Source organism: Vulpes lagopus, chromosome 14, assembly GCF_018345385.1.
Source record: "Vulpes lagopus strain Blue_001 chromosome 14, ASM1834538v1, whole genome shotgun sequence".
Lineage (NCBI taxonomy): Eukaryota > Metazoa > Chordata > Mammalia > Carnivora > Canidae > Vulpes > Vulpes lagopus.
Window position 1 is genome coordinate 27624814 of NC_054837.1, and position 25374 is coordinate 27650187.

The 25374-nt window shown below is 53.9% G+C and overlaps 1 protein-coding gene across 2 annotated transcripts in view; it reads right to left on the minus strand.

Moving 5' to 3' along the window:
- Positions 1-25374, minus strand: part of SH2B3 (SH2B adaptor protein 3) — a 39568-nt gene that overhangs the window by 5275 nt on the left and 8919 nt on the right. For both annotated transcript variants that reach the window (XM_041728855.1, XM_041728854.1), the window contains exon 2: positions 22765-23547. In XM_041728855.1, coding sequence (XP_041584789.1) covers positions 22765-23520 — 756 coding nt within the window. In that variant the 5' untranslated portion in view covers positions 23521-23547. The remainder of the gene's footprint in view (positions 1-22764; positions 23548-25374) is intronic.

Here is a 25374-nt window from a genome sequence, read left to right on the forward strand (position 1 = left end):
TGGCTGCAGGGCGGGGTTCGCAGAGTAGCTTAGCCACAGGCTCTTGGGGCTTCTGCCAATATCCCGAAAGGGGCAAAGCCTGGTATGGCTGGCCTCAGAACCAGCTGGAAACCTACACAAAATCTTGGGCCCAGGGGTCTCCCATGACATCCAGCATACACAGGACAGGGTTCAGAGTGCATGGAAGGTGGTCTCCTATGTTTTGCCAGTGAGTTCCTCTTCTGGGTCTTGACTGAACCTGGCTGAAGGCAGGGGCTGGCCTTGCAGATGCCTGTTCCCAAGGAGCAGGAAGCTCTGGGGTATCCTAGAACACAGGAGCCAGCATCTCTGGGGCAGCAGTTTCTCAAAAAAGAGGTCTTCCCTCCTTGTCCCCTCCCCCATCTCTTCCTCTTCCTCTTGTGATAAGACTGCCAAGATTATTTCTCTGGGGTCATGAGATGATCAATGGCTGCTTTGAGCAGGGGCCAGAAGGAGATAAGAATGGAGGAAGGAGCCAGAGATGATGGGGGAATGGACAGAGAGGCTCAACTGGATGCCCTCTCTCCAGTACTTCTCTTCCCAAGGGCCTGGAGACAGCTAGGCCCATCTGGGAAGGACCAGCCCTACCAAGCCAATGCCCAGCAGGGGCAAGGAAATGGAAACAAGCCAGGCCCAAAGTCTAGTTCCTGGCACTGTGGCTTTGAAGGACTCTGACCACATCTTGGGCAGAAGCTGCCTTGTCAAAAAGTAATACAAGAATCCATCCCCAAAGCCATGTGTGTAACTGCTTGGGACATGGAGGCACCAGGGCTAGGCCACCTGGCGTCAGCCACTCCACATCCACAGGAGGGCTGGTGAACAGTAAGGTAAGGAGCAGAAGGGCAGGAGAGGGTTGGCCAAACTGGGGCTCTTCTCAGTCCAGGCACCTGCTGCCACCAATCTGAAGGGAATAACAACTCTAGGAATCCCTGACATATATACCATGGTGGACTGCCTCATCTTACATCTTATAAAGGAAGGAGCAAGCTCAGAGAGGTGGCCAGTCCCAGCCCTAAGTGACCAGCACTAGCCAGGGGGTTTTATCTTTCAGGTTTCTCTTAGATGGCCCCTAGATCCCAGTGTCTCAGCCTTGGAGTCTGGGCAATGTGGGGAGCACAGGAGTCTCGTGCAGTACTGGCATGGGCCCTGGGTGTGCTGGAGTGCATATGGCTGGCAGCTTTCACAGCCAGCCAGCCTCTCAGAGCCTCCGTTTCCTTTCTGCAAAATGGGTAAGGTACGAGAGCTGTTTCTTTCCTTCTCCTACTTTTTTTTTTTAATATTTATTTATGATAGTCACACAGAGAGAGAGAGAGAGGCAGAGACACAGGCAGAGGGAGAAGCAGGCTCCATGCACCGGGAGCCTGACGTGGGACTCCATCCCGGGTCTCCAGGATCGCGCCCTGGGCCAAAGGCAGGCGCCAAACTGCTGCACCACCCAGGGATCCCTCCTTCTCCTACTTTTGAAGTTGGCTCTGCCTGGCCTCAAGTCTCCCCACTGGCCCTGGGCCCTCAGGATCACTGGGAGGAAGTAGGCCAGGCCAAGGAGGAACAGACCTAGTCTCCCTTTCAGTTCCGCTCTGGGCCCTAGCCCCAGGGTGAATGCTGAGATTAACCAGCAAAGCCACTGGTTTCACTCTGAATGTGGGGCCTCCATGCCAGCTCTATCCCCAGCAGCTGAGGAACTGCTGACCTGGCAGGCAGTGGTGAAGAGGATTCCCCCACCTCCCCCACAGCCACCCCTGGCTGCACAGATGCTGGCTCCCATCTGCTCCCTGGCTAAGATGACACAGATTCTTCCTGACTCCTCCCAGGCAGCCTGGGGGACAGTTGCTCCCAGCCAGCCCAGTTGTCTCCCCCATTGCCACACAGCTAAATTATCATACAACTGTGCTGCCTGATGGTGGAGAGGGGCCAGAGGCTCTGCTCAGACTGCAGTGGTGGGTAAGCATGGGGCAGGATAAACCCTGCCTGTGGCCACAGCTCTAGCTGGATAGTCTAGAGCAGGATTTGAGAGCACTGGCCATGTATGGAAGGACCAGTGGATTCCTTCCCTGTTGAGAGGTGTGATACGGGACAGAGCTGAGATGGTGAGCTGAGCGCAAACCCAGGGGCTGTTTCAACAGCTACAGGAACATTAGGGGGCTTCAAGTTCCCCTCTCTAGCATGCCCTCTACCCCACCTGCTGAGTCACACTTGGGAGACTGAAATGGCCAAACCACTCCAGATAATGTGGTATAAACAGTAGCATGTCACTCACTACATCCCATCCTGGGAGTAAGTTTCAGCTCCCAGCATCCACAAAGCTAGCTGCTTTCCTATGGCCACTGTGGCTCCAGGAGGAATAACCCATTTCTTTCTTCACCCTGGGTGCTAGAAAGCTCAAAGGCAAAGATGCAGGTCAGCTCTGATACTGTCTCCACAGGAGGGCTCGCACTTCTATAGCGGACTTTAAGGCTTTATACTTCTCTTACCCCTCTAGATGTTAGTGTTTAGTCCTGTCCCTGCCACTTCTTACAGAACCCTGGCCAAGCAGGTTCACCTACCCATCAGTTTTATCACCTATATTTATTAGTTCATGAGAAACACAGAGAGGCTGAGAAGCAGGCTCCCTGTGGGGAATCCAACTTGGGACTCGATCCCAGAACTCTGGGATCACACCCTGAGCTGAAGGAGTTTTATCATCTGTAAAGCAGAGATATTTAATAGTTGCTGTCTCCTCCCACAGTTGCTATGGTGCCTGGGTGAGCTACTGCAAATGGGGGGGGGGGGGGGGAGGCCTGACAAACAGCTATTAAATTTTTAAGCTGGGGTATGAGGCCACCCAAGGTGGGTAAAGCCTGGGGTCCACTGTGTTGCATTACTACAGCTTCCCCTCAAAATGGCCCAGGGACTGGATACACATCTGCCTTCTTTCAGCCCATCCTGCAGTGAAATCCACAGGTAACCTAACCTACCTATGTATATTTGTATAAGTGCCATGATGAACTTAAGGGAAAAACAAAAGAGTGTCATTTATATTAAAATGTATTTCAATATAACTATGCAGACAACACATAGTTGTCTCAAGTGCTTCTGAGTTTGTTTTAAAAAGATCAAGAACATAAAGGAGCCAGAGAGCAGGGTGAGCCTAAGAGAACAATTAGTCTATTCAGTGGACATTAAAACCAGCAGAAAGTTCCATGTGCTTCTCTAAGACTGCACCATTCTGGCTCTAGGTTTGTCAGCTCTTGTACTTTTAGAGGGTGGCATGGACATCCCTACCTCTACCTACAGGTTTACCAAGTATTCCCCGACCCCCATTAACCCACAGGCCTCCTTAACCCCACCCATGGGGCTTTGGCCTTCAAAACGGCGGGGGGGGGGGGGGGGGGGGGGGGTTTGAGAGTGACAGCTGGAACCAGACCTTCCCCCTTTGCTGTCAGTCTTGTCTTCCCTCCTGCTGTCACCTGGAAACTCCTGTGATTTGCTGCTGTTCCCCATGAGCAGTTAGGCCGGGATGGCTCTTCCAGCATCTTCCAAGGTAACAGGCTATATCTGACTCTGCCATGTCCTCACAAGCATCTTGAAGCCTGTCACAGCAGAGGGACTGAACTCCAGGTGCTGGAACCCCAGCAAGAACAAGGGAGACAGATGCCCAACATGAAGGAGACAGTAAGCACCCAGATAAGCAGGTGGGGGAAGCAGTGAAGGGCCACAGAAACAATGTGGGCTCACCTCAGCTAAGAGGAGAGCATAGCTGAGCTTCCCTGGCACCAGGATGGCCCTTCCAAAGGCCCTGGGGTGGGAAAGCACACAGGTGCCTGAGGAGGCTAATGGGACTCATGCACACAGTGAAATGGTTACAGTAGGGCCCCAGAAGTCCCTATGGGGTCTTGAGGTTGTAGGAGTCAGTTTGGTTTGTTCTAAGGCAGAGATGTGAAAATGGCAGCTGGATATACAGATCAGAAGCTCTTGGGAGCTCAACCTCAACAGCAGCATACCTGCTAGTTGAGCCAGACCAACTCTCATCACTCCCTCCATGGGAAGCTGGGAGGGAAGGCAGCACCTAATTCACACCCAAATAGCAAAGGGCCTGGCACGGAGGGCCCAGTGGTGTGGGCAGGGCAAGTCCTTACAATGACCTTATTCCATCCACTGCATCCTACCTGGCCACAGGGGAAGCCCTTATCCAGTGAAAGCCTTGAGGAGAGGCCTCTCACCATCTCCCAGACCACAGTAGCCCCCTGGCCGTCTTGTCTCTCCCAGGGCTTTTTGGGCCCTTACTCCTCTCCTACAAAAAACAGCAGTGGGACAGGAAGTAGAATACAGTGTACAGTTGGAGGTCTAGGTCCAAGCCACAGGAGGACCTAGGTTCTGCCACAGTACCCATGGCCTCTAGGCAACATCTCAGTGGCCTGGAGCCCAGCTCCAAGTGGTTAGTTAGAGTCCTAGCTCCACCACTTGGTACCTTTGGGATCTCGGGCATAGCACTAACTATAGCCTCAGTTTCCTGTAACTAGATCTTGCTGGCCTCCCAGGAATAGAGGGAGGATGGGATGTGGTATTAGATGAGGGCTTGAAAACTTAAAAGACTCAGAGCAAATTCTAGATCCCCGTCATGGATGGCTGAGTCCCCTCATTCCCACCCAGAGCCTTTGAATGAATGCTACCTGGATGAATGAACTAAGGGTGAAACTGGAAAGTGCTCAATCAAGTCTTACCAATGGGTATCAAAACACCAGCCTAATAATAATAATAATAATACCCTGACTTGTCTCCTCCTGCCCCAACCACCAAAAAAAAAAAAAAAAAGATTTTAGTCAGGGATCTCCAGCCAGGAGGGAGACAACTCATACAAATCTGTCTCTGAGCTACCTGGCAGTCAATGCAAAGAGGGATTCTCCAAGACAGGGCGGCCTCCTGTGCATGGAGAATCCCATGCACAATCTATGGAAGGCTCTGGGATATACCCAAGCAGAGAAACCTATTAAAAGCACATGTTCCCATGACTCCAGCTACCCAGTGTCTTACTCAGAAAGCTCTCTAGGACCCACACAATTCCCACACAGCAACCTTCCCATTCCGGGTTTGGGGATTAGTTCTGGCCTCTCAATTATGCCTTGTTATCTATGGACAAGTGATACCTGTCCCACCTGTCTTCACTTGTTTAAGACCTAACAATACCACTACCCTCCCATGAGAATCTAGTGATAGTGTACAGAGATGCTTCCAGTGGGTATGGAAAGATCCTGGGGGATGAACACAGGCCTTAGGAAGATTCAATCTTCTCAGAAGCAAAAGGTCCCTCTCTGTGGAAGCCTTCCTCCTTGTTAGTCTCCCCATCCCACTGCAGTCAGCCTGTACAGCTGTCTCCCCACTTCGACGCCGTGAGCTCAGGAAGGCCTCCCTTCTCTCTTTCCATCTTTGTCTTCAGTAGGGCACAGAGTAAGTGACTATGTAAGTGTTTGCTGAGCAACAACCCACCCCCCACCCCACCCCCCCCCCCCCCCCCCCCCCCGCCCAAATGGAAAAGGTGGAAGGAAAGGCACTGGAGGCTAAGAGCACAGCAGGGGCCAATGCTCAGAGGCCAGAAGGTACAGCCAAATCCCTCAGATGGCAGAGGAGTTGGCTGTGGCTAGAAATGCTGGCAGATGTCCCTTCACGAGCACCTGTTACATGCCAGCCCCGGGGCCTGGGCTGTCCACCAGTGGCTCCCGGACTGTTGAATTCATAAACCACCACCATTTAAAATTTTTTTCCAATTCCACAAAGATCATATTGAAGAATGGAAGTCCCAGGATCAAGGAAGCAGGAAGGTCATTGTCCCAGTATAAGGGACAATCCTAAGTATGGTGGTACTCTGGTGGGAAGACCCTCACCACCCTGCTCTGGGCCATCTGTCTGCCTGAGGATCAGTGGGGGGGCCTTCCATGCCCTTCCAACCACCCAGGAGGCTGGTGTTTAATCCCCACTTCACAAAGGCAGTGCCAAGGTTAAGAAAATCTCCCAGGGGCCTCATCACAACACGGGGTACATTACAGCCATCTGGCCTCTGGCCTCTGAGAGGGAACCCCAGGATCTGAAACCCAGTGACTCCTGAGAGGAGTGCTAGGCAGGAAGGTCACACACACCCCTCCGCCCGCCGGAGACCCTGGGGGCAGAGAGGTACTCCTAGAGAATCCCCCCTACAGAGTGAGGGGCCAGAAAATGGGGACATCCTGAACCTCCCAAGAGGGGGGCAGCATTGAAACAGCTGCCACCTACCAGTCTTCCTGTCATCCCTCTGCTTTGGACCTCATCTGGCTGCCAGGAGGAGCCCAAGGCTTCCCCCTGGCCCCCAAGACCCTGCAGTTCCTGGTCCACCCTCCCCGACCTCCTCTCCTCTCCCACTCTGAGCACCTACGATTTGCCAGCATTGGGCTTGGTGCTGGGGCTGCTGTGTGAACAAACCAAGCCCCCACGGAGTCTATTTCATAGGTTGGTAAATGCAGAGAAAGAAGTAAAGGAGTTTATGTGATTGTGACTGTGTATTTAGACACTGTGGTCAGGGAGGGCCTTCCTGAGGTGGCGCTTACTTAGGTCTTGAGTCAAGACCCATAGCTGCTAAGAGCTAGATTTATGTGAAACCGTCGGGGGGGGGGGGGGGGGGGGGGAAGGGACGACTCAGTTTCATTCCTATGAGCTTTCCATTTGCCAGGCATCCCTGAGTGCCGGGGGCCAGTGGGGCACAGGGTATGGCCCCAGTGCAGAGCCCCACCCAAATGAGTGCTATGGGGGAGTGATAGGGTGCTTCAAGGTGCTGCGGTCAACTGAGGGGGGAGGCGAGAGGGAATGGAGGACATGCAGGGACAGGAGCTGGGCCTCCCAGGGCTCTAGCTGGCTGGGGGAGAGGACTGGATGAAAGGAAGACACCCCACCTCAGCACTGTTAACCCCAGGTTACAGATCAGCTTGCCCCAGCCTCAGAGAGGAGCTGTGGAGGGCCGGGGCTCAGACCCTGGTCTGCCTAGCCCCAGAGCCCTCAATACCAGGCCTCCATCCAGATGGTTCCTGCCAACCCTGGGCTCCCCCGTGCCAGGCCTTTGTGTGTGGGACAGTGCCTGATCCAGACTGTGGCGTCGCCAGAGTGGGCCTCCCCTCCTCCAGGGAGCTTTCTCTGGTCACTCAGCCGTGGTTAGTGCAGTTCCTGTGCCTCTCCCTCGGCTGGGGTCTTATCAGGCCTGGCCATAATTTCCTGACAAGGCAGCTGCCCCCACGTCTGACTGGGAGTTCCTCTCGGGGTGGGGACAGGGCACCAAAACTTCGTTCCGAGGTGGGGCCCAGCACCAGGTCTGGCCCAGAGGACGTGCTGGGAAGGGGTATGTCAGAGGAGAGACTGAGTAGCTGGGTGGGTGTCTGGGGCCCCAGCCCATAGATGTGGGGAAGCACAAGCAGATGTTCCTTGGCTCCTTTAGGGGTGAACTGAAGCCTGTTCCAGGGGCTGAACAAGTGTTGGAACTAGACACCACAGGTCACTTCCTTTCTTGGGCCCCAACCTCTGCTCCACAGGCCCTTCAAATGCCTGCTTCAGCCACTTCTCTCTGGGGTGACCAGGAATAAATCACTTCACTGTCCTGTGCTTTTGTTTCCTCCTCTGTAAAATAGGGATGATAATGGAACCTACCCCCTAGGGCTCCTGTAAGCAGACTCGCGTGTTGCCTGAGTACAGAGGAGTCCCCCAGACTCCTCCAGTTCACTGTAAGCCAGATCTCCCCCTTGGTCTGCTCCCTGTGCTTTGTGTCCCCTTCTCTGGGGAACAGGTAAGTGGTGAGAGAAGCTTCTGGAAAAGCCACATGGATCAAGTCAGTTTCCCCCCTTTCCTAGCCAGCAAAAGCCCCCACCCAGTGCCAGAAACGGAGACATCATCCTCCCAGAGCCCCAGAAAGGCAGGCACAGACATGGTGATACAGACCCCCAAGTAAAACAATCCTACAGGTGGGGGACACTGGGTGGCTCAGCACTTGAGTGGCTGTCTTCGGCCCAGGGTGTGATCCTGGAGTCCGGGGATCAAGTCCCATGTCAGGCTCCCTGCATGGAGCCTGCTTCTTCCTCTGCCTGTGTCTCTGCCCCTCTCTCTCTCTCTCTCTCTCTCTCTCTCTCTCTTGCGCGCGCACACACACACACACTGTGTGTGTGTGTGTGTGTGTGATGAATAAATAAAATCTTAAAAAAGAATCCTGCATAGACACAGCCCCATCATCTGTCCTCCCCCTCTCCTGCTCTTGGACCCTCAGGGGGCCTATCATATAGGTGATTAACCAGAAATGCCGGGACAGACAGCCTGGGGGCCTGTCTACAGTCCCACCAGCAGTGAGCTCCTCTTCACTCCCGCAAGGGTCCCCCGCATGTCAGACTCACAGTGACAGAGTCACAAAGACCCTCTCAGAGATGGAGATGACCCCCTCCACCTACACACAGAATCACAGAGACAGGGACACAAAGCTCCTCAGATGCTAGAGCAACCTCCCTCTGACAAACACCCAGAGACGGAGACCCCCCATACAGAGGAAGACAGCCCCCCAACAAACAGAACCAGCCTGGGATCTCCCTGGCATTCGTTCGATGCCCCCAAGATGCGGGTGCCCTGGCTCATGCAGAGCGGCCAAATGTGCATGAACCATTTGTGAGGACGGGTGTGAGCTTTCACTCCAAGGGTGGCCTGTGAGGGGCCCGGCTTAAGGACCGCTCTTGGAAGTCTCACCCCGCGCTCACTCGGGCATGACTGAACAAATGAACCAAGTTGCTCATCGACCCGTTGGCACCTTCACCCGTTGATCTTGCCCCCCACCAGCAGGGTGACAAGGTCCCCACACCTGGCACCACCTGAGACAGGGCCTTACAGGGGCAGGGGGGCCAGCGCGCTAACCCTCCCAGGCTTTCTCCCTGCACACCTCCACGCGGGGCTCGGTTCCTGGCCCAAAACCTCTGGCAGTCAGGGGGGCAGAATCAGGACCAGCCTCCGGGCCGCTGCGAAGAACTGGCAGACAGCACAGGCTGTTCAGCAACTACCTTCAATCAATTCAACCTCCGGCCTGGCCAGCCTGGAACACTCTTGAGGATGGAAATGGCATCTCCGTCTGGGAGTGCTCAGCAGGCCCAGAGATGGTCCTGAGCGGGGTCAGGACCCAGCCAGATACCCCCACACGTACGCATCGCCTCCTGCAAACCAGCTGCCACCAGCCCACACCTTAAGCAACCACATCCTGCTCCCGGAGTCCCCCCCAGGAATCCCTACCCCCACATGGCAGCGGAGCCCCAAGGCCAATGTACTCTGCCCCATCCACACCTTGCCCCAGGCTATGCCCTCCCTTCATAGTGCCACCTCTCCTGACCACCTTAGTCCCAGGGACACCCTATAGCTACGAGTGCCTCTGTAGTCAAGACAGAAGGGGAAGCCATGGCACCGAGAAGCCATACCACGTGTCCAGGTGCACCCAAGTGTCAGAGCTGGCACTGCCCGCCTGGGCCTTCCTGCTGCATCAGAGGGTGTGCTGTGCAGACGTGGACACCCCCGCCCCCGCCCCCACCACCGATGGGCCCATGGAGTCTGTGGATGGTCCCTGGATGGTGCCGGGGGTCCCGTACCCCAGGGCCTGGGATGAGGTGCCCGCTATGGGCCCTGCTATGAAGCCAGAGCAGTTGGGGGAAGCCCCTCACCCCAGCAACAAGGGCTTCAGCTGCAGGTCTGAGGCCCCGCGGCTGCCAAGCCGGCTGAGGGTGGAAAAAGCTGTGGTTGAAAACTAACAACCTCTGTCGGCGGGGGAGCGCACCAGAGCAGAGGGGCCGTCACCACCGAGACCCACCGCCTGCCTTCGAAGAATGATGATTCAGAGGAGGTGGAAATGAAGGCCTCCAGGGTGCCAGGAAGGCTTGAGCCTCAAAACAGATGGAAACAAGGGCGAGAGCAAGAAGCAGGCCAGATGGCAGCTGCAGCCATCACAGCACACGGGGAGGCACCAGGGTCTCCTGCCCTTCTGCGCACAGACAGACGTGCTGCTGTCCTCACCTTGAGCGCACGGTCAGTGAGTGCTCCCTGCATGATGGGCCTTCACACACAACATCTCACAGACATCAAAAGAGGAAATCACACCAGCCAAAGGAATAAAAACCAGATGGATTAAATAGTTAAAAGTGTCAGGTAATAAAACCAAGACAAAACTGGAACAGAACCTAAATCGTTATCCAGGGTGGGCAGGTCCTGAAGCAGGAAAAGCAAAGAACAAAACCGTACGGGCAAAGGGCACTGTATTTTATTGCCCAGGCTGAAAAGCCTCCAGAGAGGAAGAACCTCAGGATGGAAATTGAAGTCAGACAGCCAATTAGGGAAATATAGCAACATGTGATAGAGAGTTAATATCCATGTAAAGAGCTTTTGCAAATCAACAAGAAAAAAGGCAGGCAGTGCTGCAAATGGCCTGTAAGTCACAGAAAATGTATATGACCAAGACACGTAAAAGAAACGGTCACAATCCTTAAGAACAGAAATAGACTACTGGCTGCCAGGGGCTGGGGAGGATGGGGATGGGAACTGGGACTGCCTGCTAACAGGTAATGCATTTCTTTCTGGGGTGATGAAAATGTTCTGGAATTAGTAGTGATGGTTCCACACACAGTGAATATACTAAAAACCAATGAACTGCACTTTCACATGGTGAAATGTTTTATGTCACGTGAATTATATATCAATGGTTTTTTTTTTTTTTTAAATTTTTTTTAAATTTTATTTATTTTACGATAGGCACACAGTGAGAGAGAGAGAGAAGCAGAGACATAGGCAGAGGGAGAAGCAGGCTCCATGCACCGGGAGCCTGATGTGGGATTCGATCCCGGGTCTCCAGGATCGCGCCCCGGGCCAAAGGCAGGCGCCAAACCGCTGCGCCACCCAGGGATCCCTATATCAATGGTTTTTAAAGAGAAATGGTCAGTTCCTCTGTAATGAAAAAGGGCAAGATAACCACTTCATCTACAAGTTGGCAGATGTTTTTAAAACAATACCCAGTGCCAGTACCTCTGGTGATAAGTGGGTATAACCTTTCTGGAAGGCTATTTGAAAAGGATCTATCACAAGCATTAGAAATGGCTGGTAAACATGAAAAAAATGCTCAGCATCATTAGCCACCAGGGAAATGCAAATCAAAACCATATGAGATACCTCTTCACACCCACTAGGATGATTACAATCAAAAAGACAGATAACAAGTGTTGGCGAGGATGTGGAGAAGTTGGAGCCCTCACACTGCTGGTGGGAACGTAAAATGGTGCAGCTTCTGCAGAAAACGGCCTGGCAATAAAATGTTAACCCAGCAACTCCACTCCTAGATAACATACCCAAGAGAAATGAAAACACTGTCTGCACAAAAAGCTAGGTGTGAATGTTCACAGCAGCCTTGTATTCACGAGAGCCAAGCCGTATGCTAGAAAGCGGGAGCAGCTTAACACTATTCACTGATGAATGGATAAACAGAGTGTCATCTGTCCGTCCACACAGCAGAATATGATTCAGCCATAAAAAGGAGCCAAGCACTGAGACCTGCTACAACATAGATGAGCCATGGAGACACTATGCCAAGTGAGAGAAGCCGGTCACAAAACACTGGCATGTTCTCTGATCCTACTTATGCAAAAAGCACTGAACAGGCAAATGCATAGAGTCAGAAAGCAAATCTGCATCTGCCTGGGGCTGAGGGAGGAGATAGTGGGGAGGGACTGCTAGCAGTGCAAGGTCTCTTTCTGAGATGATGAAAGTGTTCTAAAATCATATTGCACTTACCATTGTGCGACTCGGTAAATATACCAAAAGCCGCTATACACTTTAAGTTCATTTTACCTACTTGTAAATTGTATCTCGACAAAGCTTGGAGGGCACCTGGGGGGCTCAGTGGTTGAGCCTCTGCCTTTGGCTCAGGTCGTGATCCCGGGGTTCTAGGATCAAGTCCTGCATCAGGCTCCCCGCAGGGAGCCTGCTTCTCCCTCTGCCCTTTCCCCTGCTTGTGCTCTCTCCAATAAATTAAAAAAATCTTAAAAAAAAAAAAACAAAACAAAAAATATTTTTAAAAAATAAAGCTCAAAGAGAGAGAGCTGTAGAAGCACTCATAAAGCCTTCGACTCAGCACTTCCCTTTCTAGGAAGTTAGCCTAGAAATGAGAGGTGGGCACCAAGATTTATGTATGAGATGCTTGTCACGCGGTTATCTATTTGAGCAGGAAAGTGAGAAATGACTGAGTTAGGAGACTTGATAATATTAACTACATCGCGGCCTCTCTCTCTAAATGAAATGCTGCGGGGCCAGTATAAAAAAAGACATTCTCGGAAAATATTTCAGAAGAATGTCCAAGACCTTCTAAGTGAGAAAAAGCAGGTAACAAAACAGTATGAAGAATGTTGTCTCAGCAGGGCTGGGGCTGCTGTCCTAAGGCTTCTGCCTGCATCCCCCAGGTGCCTGGTGCACAAGGGGCTCCAGAGAGAAGCGCAGAAATGAAGAATGAGCAAATGCTGAAGGGACTTCAAGGTGGGGGAAAAGCTAGAAAGGAAATGCAAGAAGAAAGGTCACACAGACTCCTACCAAAATGGAAATGCTGGTTCTCTCTGGGCAGGAGGGTTGGAGGTAGTTTCTAGTTACTGCTCTACAGTTCCTGCCATGAACTTTATTAACAGAAAACACAAAATCAAAAACAATTAAGAGCTCAAACAATTAAGAGCTCCTGGTAAATTAGAGCTTCCTAGATTACATGAAGAGTTCAGAGGAGACAAAGCAGGGCCCCTCAGCTCCATGCAGTTCCCTGCAGAGGTTTTTCTCCGCTGCTGCTGCTGCTGCGGACTTCCCACATGGCCTGGCAGGTAAGGAGAGGACCCCAGGCACTGGCCCAAGGGAGGGAGCACCCAGAGGCCAGGTGGCGGGCACTGCTTCCATGGTCCCCCATGTACGCTGTCACCCACTGTTTCCAGAGGCTGAGGGGTCAGTGGAGTCCATGGCCTGAGGAAAACAGTGGCCTCCTCCCCAGCTCAGAGGGGAGATAGGAAAAAGGGGTGTGGGGCCCCAAGAGGGAAGCTGTGGCGGCCCCTCCTGCCCTGGGGGAGGAAGCTACCCCCCCCCATCACCACTTAGGGCCAGCCGCTCAGAATGCAAAGATCTCTTCTTGTGCATTTTGGTTTCCTTTTCCATTCACAAAGAAGTGGGTGGGGGATTTCCAGCAGCGGCCTGCCGAGTGTGCAGGGCTGTCAGCCGGTGCCCAGTACAGGCAGCCGTGGGGTGGCCAGGCCACCGCAGCCCTAGGAGGGCACCTGACGACCCCCCTGTGGGATGTGGCCCCTTCCTCCCCAGGAAGTCCCTTCTTCACAGCCTCTCGAGTGGGAACACACTGCCTTTCCTGAGCATGCTTTTTAATCAGTCACCCCAAATGGCAACATACTGACATGATGTTTTCCAGAATGGGAAACTGAGGCTGAGAAGGACCAAGCTCTCGGCCCAAAGTCCTGTATCAGGACATGAGAGCCAAGATGTGAACCTCAACCTGTCCCTTCTCCCCAGCTGCGAAACTCACAGCCCAGACTGCAGCGACAGTCTTGTCCCAACACCCAGTCCCTCCAATGACCAGACACAGGAGGCCCTGTGGGGCAGGAGGTGCTGGGGGCAGAGGGTGAGAAGAAATGAACATCCTCGCTGCCCTCCCCCTGCTGGAGTCAGGGCCACTTTCTTGTGTGTGGATTCATAGAATTTGAGCTAAAGGAAGCACCCTGATAGCATCTGCCCACAGTTTCAGCACGGTCAGGGGTTTCTTCTGAGCGGCAAACTACTTTTCAAAAATGATTTTACACAGAACCCCAGGAAGGGACCGATGGGGCAGCCGTGTGTGCTCTTGGGGCCCCCCCTGGGAGCCCTGCCCACCACCACCCCTTCCTTCCTCCGCTCACCAAGCCCGGAAGGCCCAGATCCAGCCCCTTTGTTGCCCATTTCACAGCTCAGAGAGGGCTGAGGACTAGCCTGGGTCACAAAGCAGCCCAGGGCAGAGCAGGGGCAGGAGCCCTGTTCTCACTGTGGGGGCCTTCTGCCTCCAGCTATCATGGGAGAGGGTGGGATGAGGGTGCCACTGGCCTCTAGTGCTCCCATCTGTCTCCCCGCAGGGACCCTGAAGGTCTACTGGGCTATCAGCAAAGGGTCGTGACTTCACCTGTTTGGGGACCAAAACACAAACTCCTGGCCTTGGCAGGCTCCTGCCGGATGCTGTTCCTGGCTCTTCCAGCTCCCAGCTGTGTGACCTTGGGCAAGTCGTTCTACCTCTCTGTGCCTGTTTCCTCATCAGTGAGGTAGCTTCATCCCCACTTACCCCCCACGGGGCATGTGGTGATTCCACCGGGTGTGTCAGAGGCAGTGCCTGTCGTGTCGACAATAAAAATGACGACAACCACAGTGGCAGAGCTTTGCTGAACCCCCACCATGTACCAGGCACACTCTGGTGCTTTCGGTGCAGCAGCTTGGCCAGCCCCTCTCAGCTCCCCACAGCAGAGGGAGCAGGGGCACCACTCAGCTATTTTTAAGAAATATTTGAGGAAACCGAGGCACAGTGAGAGGGCAAAGTGCCCTTCCCAAGGTCATACCACTCAGAGGGTGGCAGAGGCAGGACTCCAACCCCGGTCTATCGGAGCCAAAGGAGGCTGCCCCTCCTGCCAGGCCGCTTCCTGCTGGGCCCTCCTCCTCTTCCTCCTCTTCCTCCTGCCTCCGAAAGGAAACCGCCAGGCCTCCGGCGGACATCCCTTTCTCTCTGCTTCCTCTTTCCCACACTTGGAGGCACAGGCTCCTGGCTCAGGCCCGAGGGGCCACGTTGGGGCTCCTGCCTCTCCCGGCCTTTGTTTCCTCATCTGTGAAATAGGTGCGGTGCCTGTGCCCCCCTCCTCCGAAGACAGACCGCGAGCCGAGACAGGCACTTAGGGTAACAGCCCCCACCCAGGGCTCCCAGGAGACGGGGGTCTGGCCACCCCCGGGCTGCCAGCAGCACCTGCCGCTACACAGCCTCCAGGAAGGGCCCAGGCTGCCATTCTGCCTCCTGGACACAGCCAGGGAGCCGCAGGGGCCCGAGGCCTGGGTGCCCCTCATCACAAACCAGGTCCCCCAGACCGTCTCCCTGCTGGGCTGTGCGCTCTGTGAGGGCGGGGCTGGGGGCTCCCAGGCTGCCCCGCCACCATCCGGTCAGCACAGACCTGTATCCACAGCCTCTCCCACACGACCAGCCTTGCATTACAGATGAGGAAACTGAGGCCCAGGGCAGCCCGGGTGGCTCAGCGGTTTAGCGCTGCCTTCAGTCCGGGGCCGGATCCCTGCTTCTCCCTCTGCCTGTGTCCCTGCCTCTCTCTGTGTGTCTCTCATGAATAAATAAAATCTTAAAAAAGGAGGGGGGGCCTTTAAAGCTATTTGCTGCCTTAAAAAAGAAAAACAAAAAACCCTGAGGCCCAGAAAGACTGAGTTGCTTGCCTGGGGCCACCCAGCTGAGAAGGAGCAGAGTGGGGATGGCTCTGAACCACACTGTCCAACTGGCCCACCCCCAGCTACTCCCAACCAGACCACTTCCTCCTGGGCTAGTCGAGGCCTGTGGTGCATATGGGGGGCTCAGGGCTCTGGGCTGAGGTGTCCCCCACCTCCTTCCTCTACCTCTTCTCCAGGCCACATAGCAGAGGCCAAGTGCAGAGGGTGCTGGTGAAGGAGAAGGTGGCCCACATAGCCTTTCCTGGTCTGAGGACTCCACAAAGAGCCCTCCCCCCGGCCCTCACCCACGATGGGGCCGCTAGCAAGTCCTTCTGAAGGCTTACTGAGCACCAGGTGTGGCCTGACTCCCTAGGGTCCCAATCCCAACCCAGCCGCTCAAGAGCTGTGACCTCAGGCAAGTCCCAACCCTTACTTCACCTCGTTTCTTCACCTGAGAAATGGGGGCAATCCCCGGAGCCCTCTAGGGCCGCTGTGAGGGTTCAGGGAAGCCAGGTCAGTAAAGTTCCTCGTATGTAACAGGTGCCATGTGAGTATCAGCTAAAAGGTTACCTTTCAACTAGAGCTAGAACTCCACCATCACCCCTGCTGCACAAATGAGAGAAACTGAGGCTCAGCCCCCAGACCTAGCAGGGCTGACAGCGCTGTGAGACAACTTCAGCCAACTGACACCTGGATACGTGGGGAAACAGAGGCCCCAAATAGCAAAGAGCCTGCCCAGATGCCATGGCCAGCCTGATTGTGCTCCATTTGAAAATGGACCCTGAGCTCCAGGTGAAGGCCCTGCCCCCAAGGGTAGGCACCCAGGCCGGGAGGCTGCTCCTGTGAGCTCTCCCCTCCCCTGGCCCTGCCTCCTGCCAGGCTCTCCCTCTGCAGCACACAGGCCGCCTGCTCGGCCAGATCCACTAACTGGTTGGGTTATTATTATTATTATTATTTTTTAAGATTATTTGGGGTGAGGAAAAGGCCAGAGAGAGAGAGAGAATCTCAAGCAGACACATGGCCACTCAGGGAGCCCAGTGCAGGGCTGGATCCCACAACCTCAACATCACAACCTGAGCTGAAATCAAGAGTCAGATGCTCGACTGACTGAACCCCCCCCCCCCGGCTGCCCTTACCCACTGACTTTATAAGAGAAACCAGAAATCTGGATTCTTGTGTGAAATATCTACATTTTATGTTTTTAAATATTGATAACCAATCCAGCTTTCTTGTTTTACTTTTTACAGATTTTATTTATTCATGAGAGAGAGAGAGAGAGAGAGAGAGGCAGAGACACAGGCAGAGGGAGGAGCAGGCTCCATGCAGGGAGCCCGATGTGGGACCCGATCCCAGGACTCTGGGATCATGCCCTGAGCCAAAGGCAGATGCTCAACCACTGAGCCACTCAAGGATCCCCTCTTGTTTTTCTTTTAACTGCTGAGTAGGATGACATTGTCTCTGGCCTGGCCTGGCTGGGAGCTACACTCTGCTGGTTCTGGCTCGAGAGAGCCCGTTCAAGAGTGTGGCCAGGGGCTTGGAGGTGGGAACCCCTTGCAATCGGGGTTCCACTCAGTTGTATAACCCTGAGGCGAGTCCCTTTGCCTCTCTTAGCCTCAGTCTCTTCCCTTTCAAATGGACCAATGGCCTTGACTTATGATGAAGGACTTTCAGTCAAGTGTTTAGGACAATTCCTGGTGCGTAGTAGGTGCCCATTCAAGGTAGTAAATATGCTGCCCCCATACTAGCCCAACCCTGGGATCAGACATGTCCGAGGAGGGGGAACTGGCACAGGACGACTGGAGACGGAGACCAGAGCCTCTTGTAGGAGAAGAATCATGCCACTGCTTATAGTGTGAGATCCCCAAATCCTCACCATGGCCACATGGCCCCTACTTAATCCAGCCTCAGCACCTTTCCAACCTTCTCTCTGCTTGCTCCCTCCATTCCAGCCCCTGGCCACTTGATTGTTCCTCAAAGTCTCCTGGTTCGTGGCTACTTCAGGGCCTTTGCACCTGCCATTTCATTGACCTGGGACCCCTTCACCCATATCTTTCAGGACTGGCATTTTTCTCACCTCAGACATCATTTCCTGCTAAGAGACCTTTGATGACCACAACCCAAGCAGAGGCAATCTCAAGCCTCCTCCTGGAGGCCAGTGCACAGAAGGGAAGCCCATCTCTTGCCCACCTGCAGGGACACCACTGAAACCAGAGAAGGCCATGCCCACACATCTTGGACACTGGAAATAGCCACAGATGTCTCCTCCAGCCACCCTCCAGCCCCTCAGCCAGGAGCCTGGCTCTGGCCTCCACTTACATCCCCATTAAGCAAGGAGGTCCCTCCCTTGCAGCCCTCATCATGACTTTTATTTTCTTAAAAGATTTATTCATGAGAGACACATGGGTGGGGGGAGAGAGGGAGGGGCAGGAGGGGGACAGGGGTAGAGACACAGGCAGAGGGAGAAGCAGGCTCCACGCAGGGAGCCCAATGCAGGACTCGATCCTGGGACCCTGGGATCACACCCTGAGCTGAAGGCAGGCACTTAACCACTGAGCCACCCAAGGCGTCCCTCATCATGACCTTTGATGTGCTTTCACCCCTGCTCATGGGTGAACAGAATGAGGCTGAGTGGGCAAGAGGCTAGTCCATGTCCAACAGCTGGTCAGAGACAGAGGTGAGGCTTGGGGATCCATGACCCTTGGCCACTTGGCCTCAGATTCTGGATGGCGTGGCTGTGGCCCATGTGACCTGTCCCTGGGCAGCTGTCCTGTCACAGGTCCTATCCTCCAGGCCTCTCCCTGCTCTGGGAAGCAGGGCTTCTCCACGCTTGTACTGGGCGCCCTTTAAGTGACATAGCTTGGGTCTGAATCCAGAGCTGCAGCCCTTACCCACCACCCACTGGTTGTCAGACCTTCAACCTTCCTTTGCCTTCTGGTTAAGGCCGCTCCTATAAACAACTCCAGGGTCAGAGGTCCCAGGTCGAGACTGCCCACCTGGTGGGCACACTCAACCAAGACTTATAGTTTAAGTCTCCCTAGCCCAGAGACTGGACCTCCAAGTCATTCCAGGCAACATTCAGGAACAGCCCCTAGCGTGTTCCAAACGCAGCTGGGAGCTGATGGAGCTGGGCAGCTCAGTCAAGCCAGATACTTGGTGGAGGGGCTGGAGGAGGCCCTACCAGGGCTGCTCACACTTTGCAGGTCTTGGAGCAACTGTCAGGCCTATGATAGAGCCCCAGGGCCCCAGCTGTCCCTCCTCCCCAGGCCTTGACTTCACCAGGGATGGAACACCACTTCTGAGTCCTCAGGGCACCTGAAGAATAGGAGCCCTCTCAGTGGCTCCCAGGTGGGCATTGAGGACCCAGACCAGCCCTGGAAATAAATCTGTGTTCTCAGTCCCAGTGTCATCACCATAACCACCATAATGACAGCAAGGAGCAGTAACACTCAGTGCTCCCCTGTGAGGCTATCCCACTTAATCCAACAGCACCACAAGGCAGGAACTATGAGTAGCCCCATGGTACAGAGGAGGACACCGAGGCTCAGAGAGGTGATGCCGCCTACCTAAGGTCCCAGAACTGGGAAAAAACCTAATTCATTATTTAAACTCAGGTCCACTTGAATCCTGACACCTGGTTTTCCAACATGGTTTATCTTAAGCAGAGAAGTTCCTTTTTATTTATTTTTTGTTTGTATTTTTAAAAGTTTATTTATTTATTTAGCAATCTCTATCCCCCATGTGAGGCTCAAACTCATGACCCCAAGGATCAAGCATCACATGCTCCTGTGACTGAGCCAGCCAGGCGCCCCAGAAGTTGTTTTTAAAGTGAAGTTTTATAAGGACCCCATGCTGTCACAGAGATAAGGCCATTTGTTTGGGATGCTATTTGCCTTTCGTTATGTCATAACCTCAAGACTTTAAAATTGATGAGAAAACAGTTTTTATCTACACTTGCATTTTTCCAACAGCTTCCCTGTTGTGTTTGACATAAAATGCAAACTCTTCACAGGACCCTCTAACCACACATAACCTCCAAGCCCCATCTCCCCTCTCTGTGCTCCCACCACCCCAGCCTCTTCTGTTATATTCTTCAAAATACACAGAATGCCTTCCCATCTCAGGCCCTTTGCCCCCCTGCTGTTCCTTCTGCCTGAAACACTGAGAGATCCTTTGCTTTAAAGATTTAATTTTTAAGTAATCTCTACACCCAACATGGGGCTCAAACTCACAACCCCGAGATCAAGACTTAACCTCAACCCCACTGACTGAGCCAGCCAGGAGCCCAGACACTAATTCTTAACTCAGGATTAAGACTGTGGTCCAAAAGTCACCAGCTCAAGACTCACTATGAAACTTTAGCAATTAGGACAGTGTGGTGTTGGCCTAAGGCCAGACACATGGACCAACGGAACAGAAGGGAAAGTCTTCCAGAAGCACACAGATGGGCAATGGATTTGGGATAAAAGCATCATTGCTATCCATAAGAGAAAAAAGTTGGTCACGTCAGCAAATAGTGTGGAAAAACTGGAAGAATTATGACCCCTATCCTCACGCTGTACATAAAAAACTAATTTGAAATGGATCTTGGTCCAAAATGTGAAGGCCCAAACAATAAAGCTTCCAGAAGAAAAGACAAGAAAGATCTTCATGACCCTGGGTAGGCAAAGGACACAAAAAGCAATAGCCATAAAGGAAAGCAACTGATAAACTGGACTTAAAATTAAGAACTGTTCATGAAAAGATTCCATTAAAGAAGAAAAAAAGGGAACCCCCAGAGTGGGAGATGATATTTACAGTGCAAGGAAGTATATCCAGCATATATAAAAACTCCTATGAAGCAATAATAAAAGGACAATAAAAATAACAAGCATATCACAAAGGAGTTAATTTCAGTGGCCAATAAACATATGAAAAAGTACTTCACCTCATGAGTCATCAGGAAAATGCAAATTAAAGCCACAATGAGAAACCAGTACACATCCACTAGGAGGGGTGAAATGGAAAAAGACTCATACACGCTGGTGGGGATATAAGATCATGCAGCCACTTTGAAGAAAATATAGAAGTTCTTATAAACGTGCCCTTAGGGGCGCCTGAGTGGCTCAGTCACCTAAGCATCTGCTTCGGCTCAGGTCGTGACCCCAGGGTCCTAGGATCGAGCCCCACATCAGCGCTCTGCTCAGCGGGGTCTGCTTCTCCCTCTTCCTCTCCCTGCCATGCCCCCTGCTTGTGCTCTCTCTAGAAAATAAATAAAATCTTAAAAATAAATAAATAAATAGGGTCACCTGGGTGGCTCAGCAGTTGGGTGTCTGCCTTTGGCTCAGGCAATGATCCTGGAATCCAGGGATCGAGTCCCGCAACAGGCTGCCTGCATGGAGCCTGCTTCTCCCTCTGCCTATGTCCCTGCCTCTCTCTCATAAATAAATAAATAAAATCTAAATAAATAAGAAAGGGATCCCTGGGTGGCGCAGCGGTTTGGCGCCTGCCTTTGGCCCAGGGCACGATCCTGGAGATCCGGGATCGAGTCCCACATCGGGCTCCTGGTGCATGGAGCCTGCTTCTCCCTCTGCCTGTGTCTCTGCCTCTCTCTCTCTCTGTGACTATCATAAATAATAAAAATTAAAAAATAAATAAATAAATAAATAAGCAAGCAAGCCTTTACCATATGACCTAGCAATGCCTCTAGGAATCCACCTGAGAGAAACTGAGAGAAACGCACATGCCCGCACAAAGAACTATACCCAAATTTCATAATGGCATTATTCGTAAAAGTCCCAAAGTAGAAACAATTCAAATATCCATTGACAAATGGATGGATAGGCTGCTTGTGGTACATCCGTGCAAATGAGCTACTGATGCACATGAGAACATGGACAAGTCTCTACAACGTTCTGCTGAGCAAAAGGAGCCAGACATAAAAGGCAACATGCTGCCTGATTCCATTTGTATGAAGTTCAAGAACAGAGAAATGTAGCGGATGGAGGAGTCAGTGGAAGGAGGGGGTGGCGAGAGGGAGCCTCCAGGGACTAGGTCACTGGGGTGTGCCCAAGCCTGGCAACACTCCCCGGGCTTCAGATGCACTTTGCCCACTGCAGTGCACAAATGGGACACTGTGCCCAAGTCTACAGAGAAGGTTACTTCACACGAGAGGATTCTTTGGCAACACCCCATCCCAACCATCAAATTAGGGTCCCTCAGTCATCCATCCTCCCTAGGGCCTCCTTGCTTTTCCTTTAGAACACTTTGTGTGCTGGGACACCTGGGTGGCTCAGTGGTTAAGCATCTGCCTTTGACTCAGGAGTTCCAGAATAGAGTCCCACATCTGGTTCTCCAAGGAGAGCCTGCTGCTCCCTCTGCCTGTGTCTCTGCCTCTCTCTTTGTGTCTCTCATGAATAAATAAAATCTTAAAAACAACAACAACAACAAAATGCATGTGCAGAATTTATAATTCCACATTCAGTTGTAGGTTTATTCCTCAAGAGCTCCCACTAAGACTCCAGTTCCCCAGCACCAGCACCTGTCTGGTACATGGTAGGTGCTCAATAAATATCTGTGAAACGAACGAATAAGTCTTCTCCATTCAGACCATGACCCCCAAGGGCTGTGATCACATCTGCCTCGCTCACTCTCTAGCAGCCTAATAGAGAAGGGAACTGAATGAGAGCCACGTGGTCCCATCAACTTGATGCACCTGAGTCAAGATAGAGCTTGTCAGGTGTTTGTAACGCCCTGACCCTCCAGCCTCAACTGCGGAGCTGAATTAAGTCCTCAGAAACAAGCATTTTAACACTTAAAGTAAGACACCCACACGTCAGGAGACACGCACAGGAATCCAAACAAGAGTTCTGAGCCCCCTAGGAAGGCCTCTCCTATTTGTCACGGTCAAACTAGGTCAGGGTTTTCAGGGACCTGGACCAACCTGTCGCAGCCTGCCCGGCGCCCCTACCCTGTGTCTCTGGACAGTCTGCAAAGTCCCTGACCCGCGCTCCTCAACGCTGGCGTCAGGAGCAGGGAGGCCTGGGAGCCTGTCCAACTCGCCGGGCCCCTAAATGGGCAAGACACCGGAATCTAACGTGCTGGAACAGAAAGGTGGTGTTAGGGGATGCAGGCGAGATCCCAGCAGCCGCGCCCGGTGACAGGCCCGGCCCCGGCGTCCCGGCGGCAAAGCGGGGGGCGCGGGCGCGGGCGCGCAGGGGCCCCGCCGGCAGGCCCGAGTGGGCCTCGGGGCCCGCCCGGCTTCTCGGAGGCGCTCTCCGCGGCGCGGGGGCTTACCTTGGGCGGGTCGAAGAGCTCCAGCACGCGGTCGGCGCCGCCGTCGGGGCCCCGGGCGCGCCGCAGGGCCAGCCGCCCCCGCTGCCAGCGCGCCCCGCTGTCCATGGACGCCTCGTCCGCCAGGCTGTAGCGCAGCGCCGCCTCCTTGAGCGCCTCGGGCGGCGGCTCGCGGGCCAGGCTCCAGGGCAGGAGCCTCCTGGCCAGGCCGGCCCGGCCCGGCCCCTCGCCGGCGTCCCCCGCGGCCGCGGGCAGCTCCCCGGCCGAGCCGCGGCGCAGGAGGTGGCGGAGGCTGTGGCGCAGGTGCTGGAAGGTGCAGGCGGCGGGCGGCCGCGGCGGGGCCAGCTCCTCGGAGCTGCGGGCCTTGGGCAGCGCGGGGGCGGCGGGACGCGGGCCCGGCTCGGCGGGGGGCGCCGCCTCGGCCTTGGCGGGGGCGCCGCGGCCCGTGTCCCGGTAGTCGCGCGCGGGCGGCGCGGGCGCGGGCGCGGGCGGGGGCGCGCGGCCCTGGCGCACCTCGCGGCAGAAGTAGCGCTGGAAGAGGTCGGTGAACTGCAGCGACACGAGCTCGGCGCGCAGCGGCGCGTGGTGCGGGTGCTCGCGGGCGAAGAGCCAGTACTGCCGGGCCAGCTCCCGGGCCGCCGCCACCGCGTGCAGCTCGCAGAACTCGCTCCAGCCCCGCGGGGACGGCGCCGCCGCGGCCGACGAGGACGGGGAGGGCGTGGGGCAGGCCGAGGAGGGCTGCAGGGCGGGCCCGTTCATGGCGGAGAGCGAGGTGGGGCGGCCAGGCTGAAAAGACACGGTGGGGTGGGCGACAGAGGAGGGGGCGGGCAGGTGAGCGCAGGACTCCTCGGACCGCCACCGCCAGACAATCATCCCCAGGCGCCTCAGGAATCTAAAATGACCGGTAAAACCCGGTGCTGGTGAAGGTGCAGCGAAAGGGTCGCGCCCCACAACGCCGCCGGTACCCTCGACCGGGACAGCCTTTGGGCAGGGCGGCTTGGCAGGATCAGTTTCAGACCCAGGGAATCGCTTTCGAATATTCAAGGGAATGCGTGCCTGGGTGGGCAGAGCGGCAGGTACGAGACAGTCCCCTGCTGCGTGTTCCCCCCTCAGTGATTATCATCGGAGGAAAAGGAAGACACAACTTCAGTGCCCATCAGGCAGAGACTGGTAAAGCAACGGAGACACATCTGCAGGCTGGAATACTCTGCAGCAGCGGCAAAGGTGGAGGAAGGTCTACACTACCACCCCAGGGAAATCCCCAGTCTGCACGGAACCATGCAGACTCTGTGATCCAGTGCACACCAACACACATAAAACCAAACGATCAATTTTTATGTGCATGTAAATGTGTTTAAGTGGTGGGCAAGAAAAGTGTGACTGGAGCAGATCTGCCAGAAACAGCAGTGACCTCTGGGGAAGAACCAGAACTGAGATACAAGTAACCAAGGAATACTCCTGCTACTTATCTCTAGAAGATTCGATTAAGTACAAGGAGCCTGAGGGTCATCATCCTGGGGTCCCGGGGTTGAGCCCCTCATTGGGCTCCTTGCTCAGCAGAGAGCCTGCTTCTCCCTCTCCCTGCTGCTCCCTCTGCTTGTGCTCATGCATTCTGTCAAATAATTAAGATCTTTAAAACACACACACACACACACACACACACAGAGCCTGTGTTGAAATGCCATCACTGCCATTTAACTAGTTATGTGACTTTGGGTGAGTTCTTGATTTCTCTCTGCCTTAGTTTTCCCATCTGTAACATGATTGTACCTGCCTCATAGTAGTATTATGAGAATTGAGTTAATAATTGTAAAAGCCTTAGAACTTAGAAAAAGGCTACTAAGGGCTGGCTGTTACTATTTGAATATTACAATGAGAGTATCATTGGTGTCAATAAAAATAAACATAAAACAATGAATAAAAAAGAATCAATTAATAAGATTCACAAAGAACTGCAAAGGTATTTCCTGCCCCAACGGGAGAGCTGTCAGGACTGGCAGACCCTTGCCTGCCCACCCCAGCTGGGGCTGCCTTCTCCTCCCACCCCCATGGCTCCTTCCTGGGCACTGCACAAGCAAAATGGCAGAAGCCCCCCACCCTCTGCTGTCCGAGGTGCTGAACCCTGGACTTAGCTAGTTACAGGGCTGGGCCCCAGGCCCCTTTGAGGACCGCGTAATTATGGCTGCTCATTCCACCAACCTCCTCCAAAACAAAACAAAACAAAACAAACAAACACCTATTACTGAAGGCCTACTCTGTGCCAGGCACTGTGCTAGGTCCTGGGGGCTATGGCAGTGAACCAGACAGAAATCCCTCCCCTCCCGAGACTACACTATACATGTTTATAGAGGCTACGTGGCCTCTGACACCTGACTGGACCTCTCTGAACCCCAGTTTCATCTGTCAAATGAGGGGCACCATGGTATCCACCCTATTAAACGGTTATAATTTAGGTGTCCTTGAGAGGTGCTCAAGGTGGAGAACTCAACCTGGAAATTGAGTTCTTTCTACCACTGCATGGGCACCTTCTATTTGTGTGACCCTGTGCAGGGGCAGGGGAGGGGCAGACCTGCGGGGCAGCTGCAAGGACAATGAGGGCTGCCCCCCTCTCCA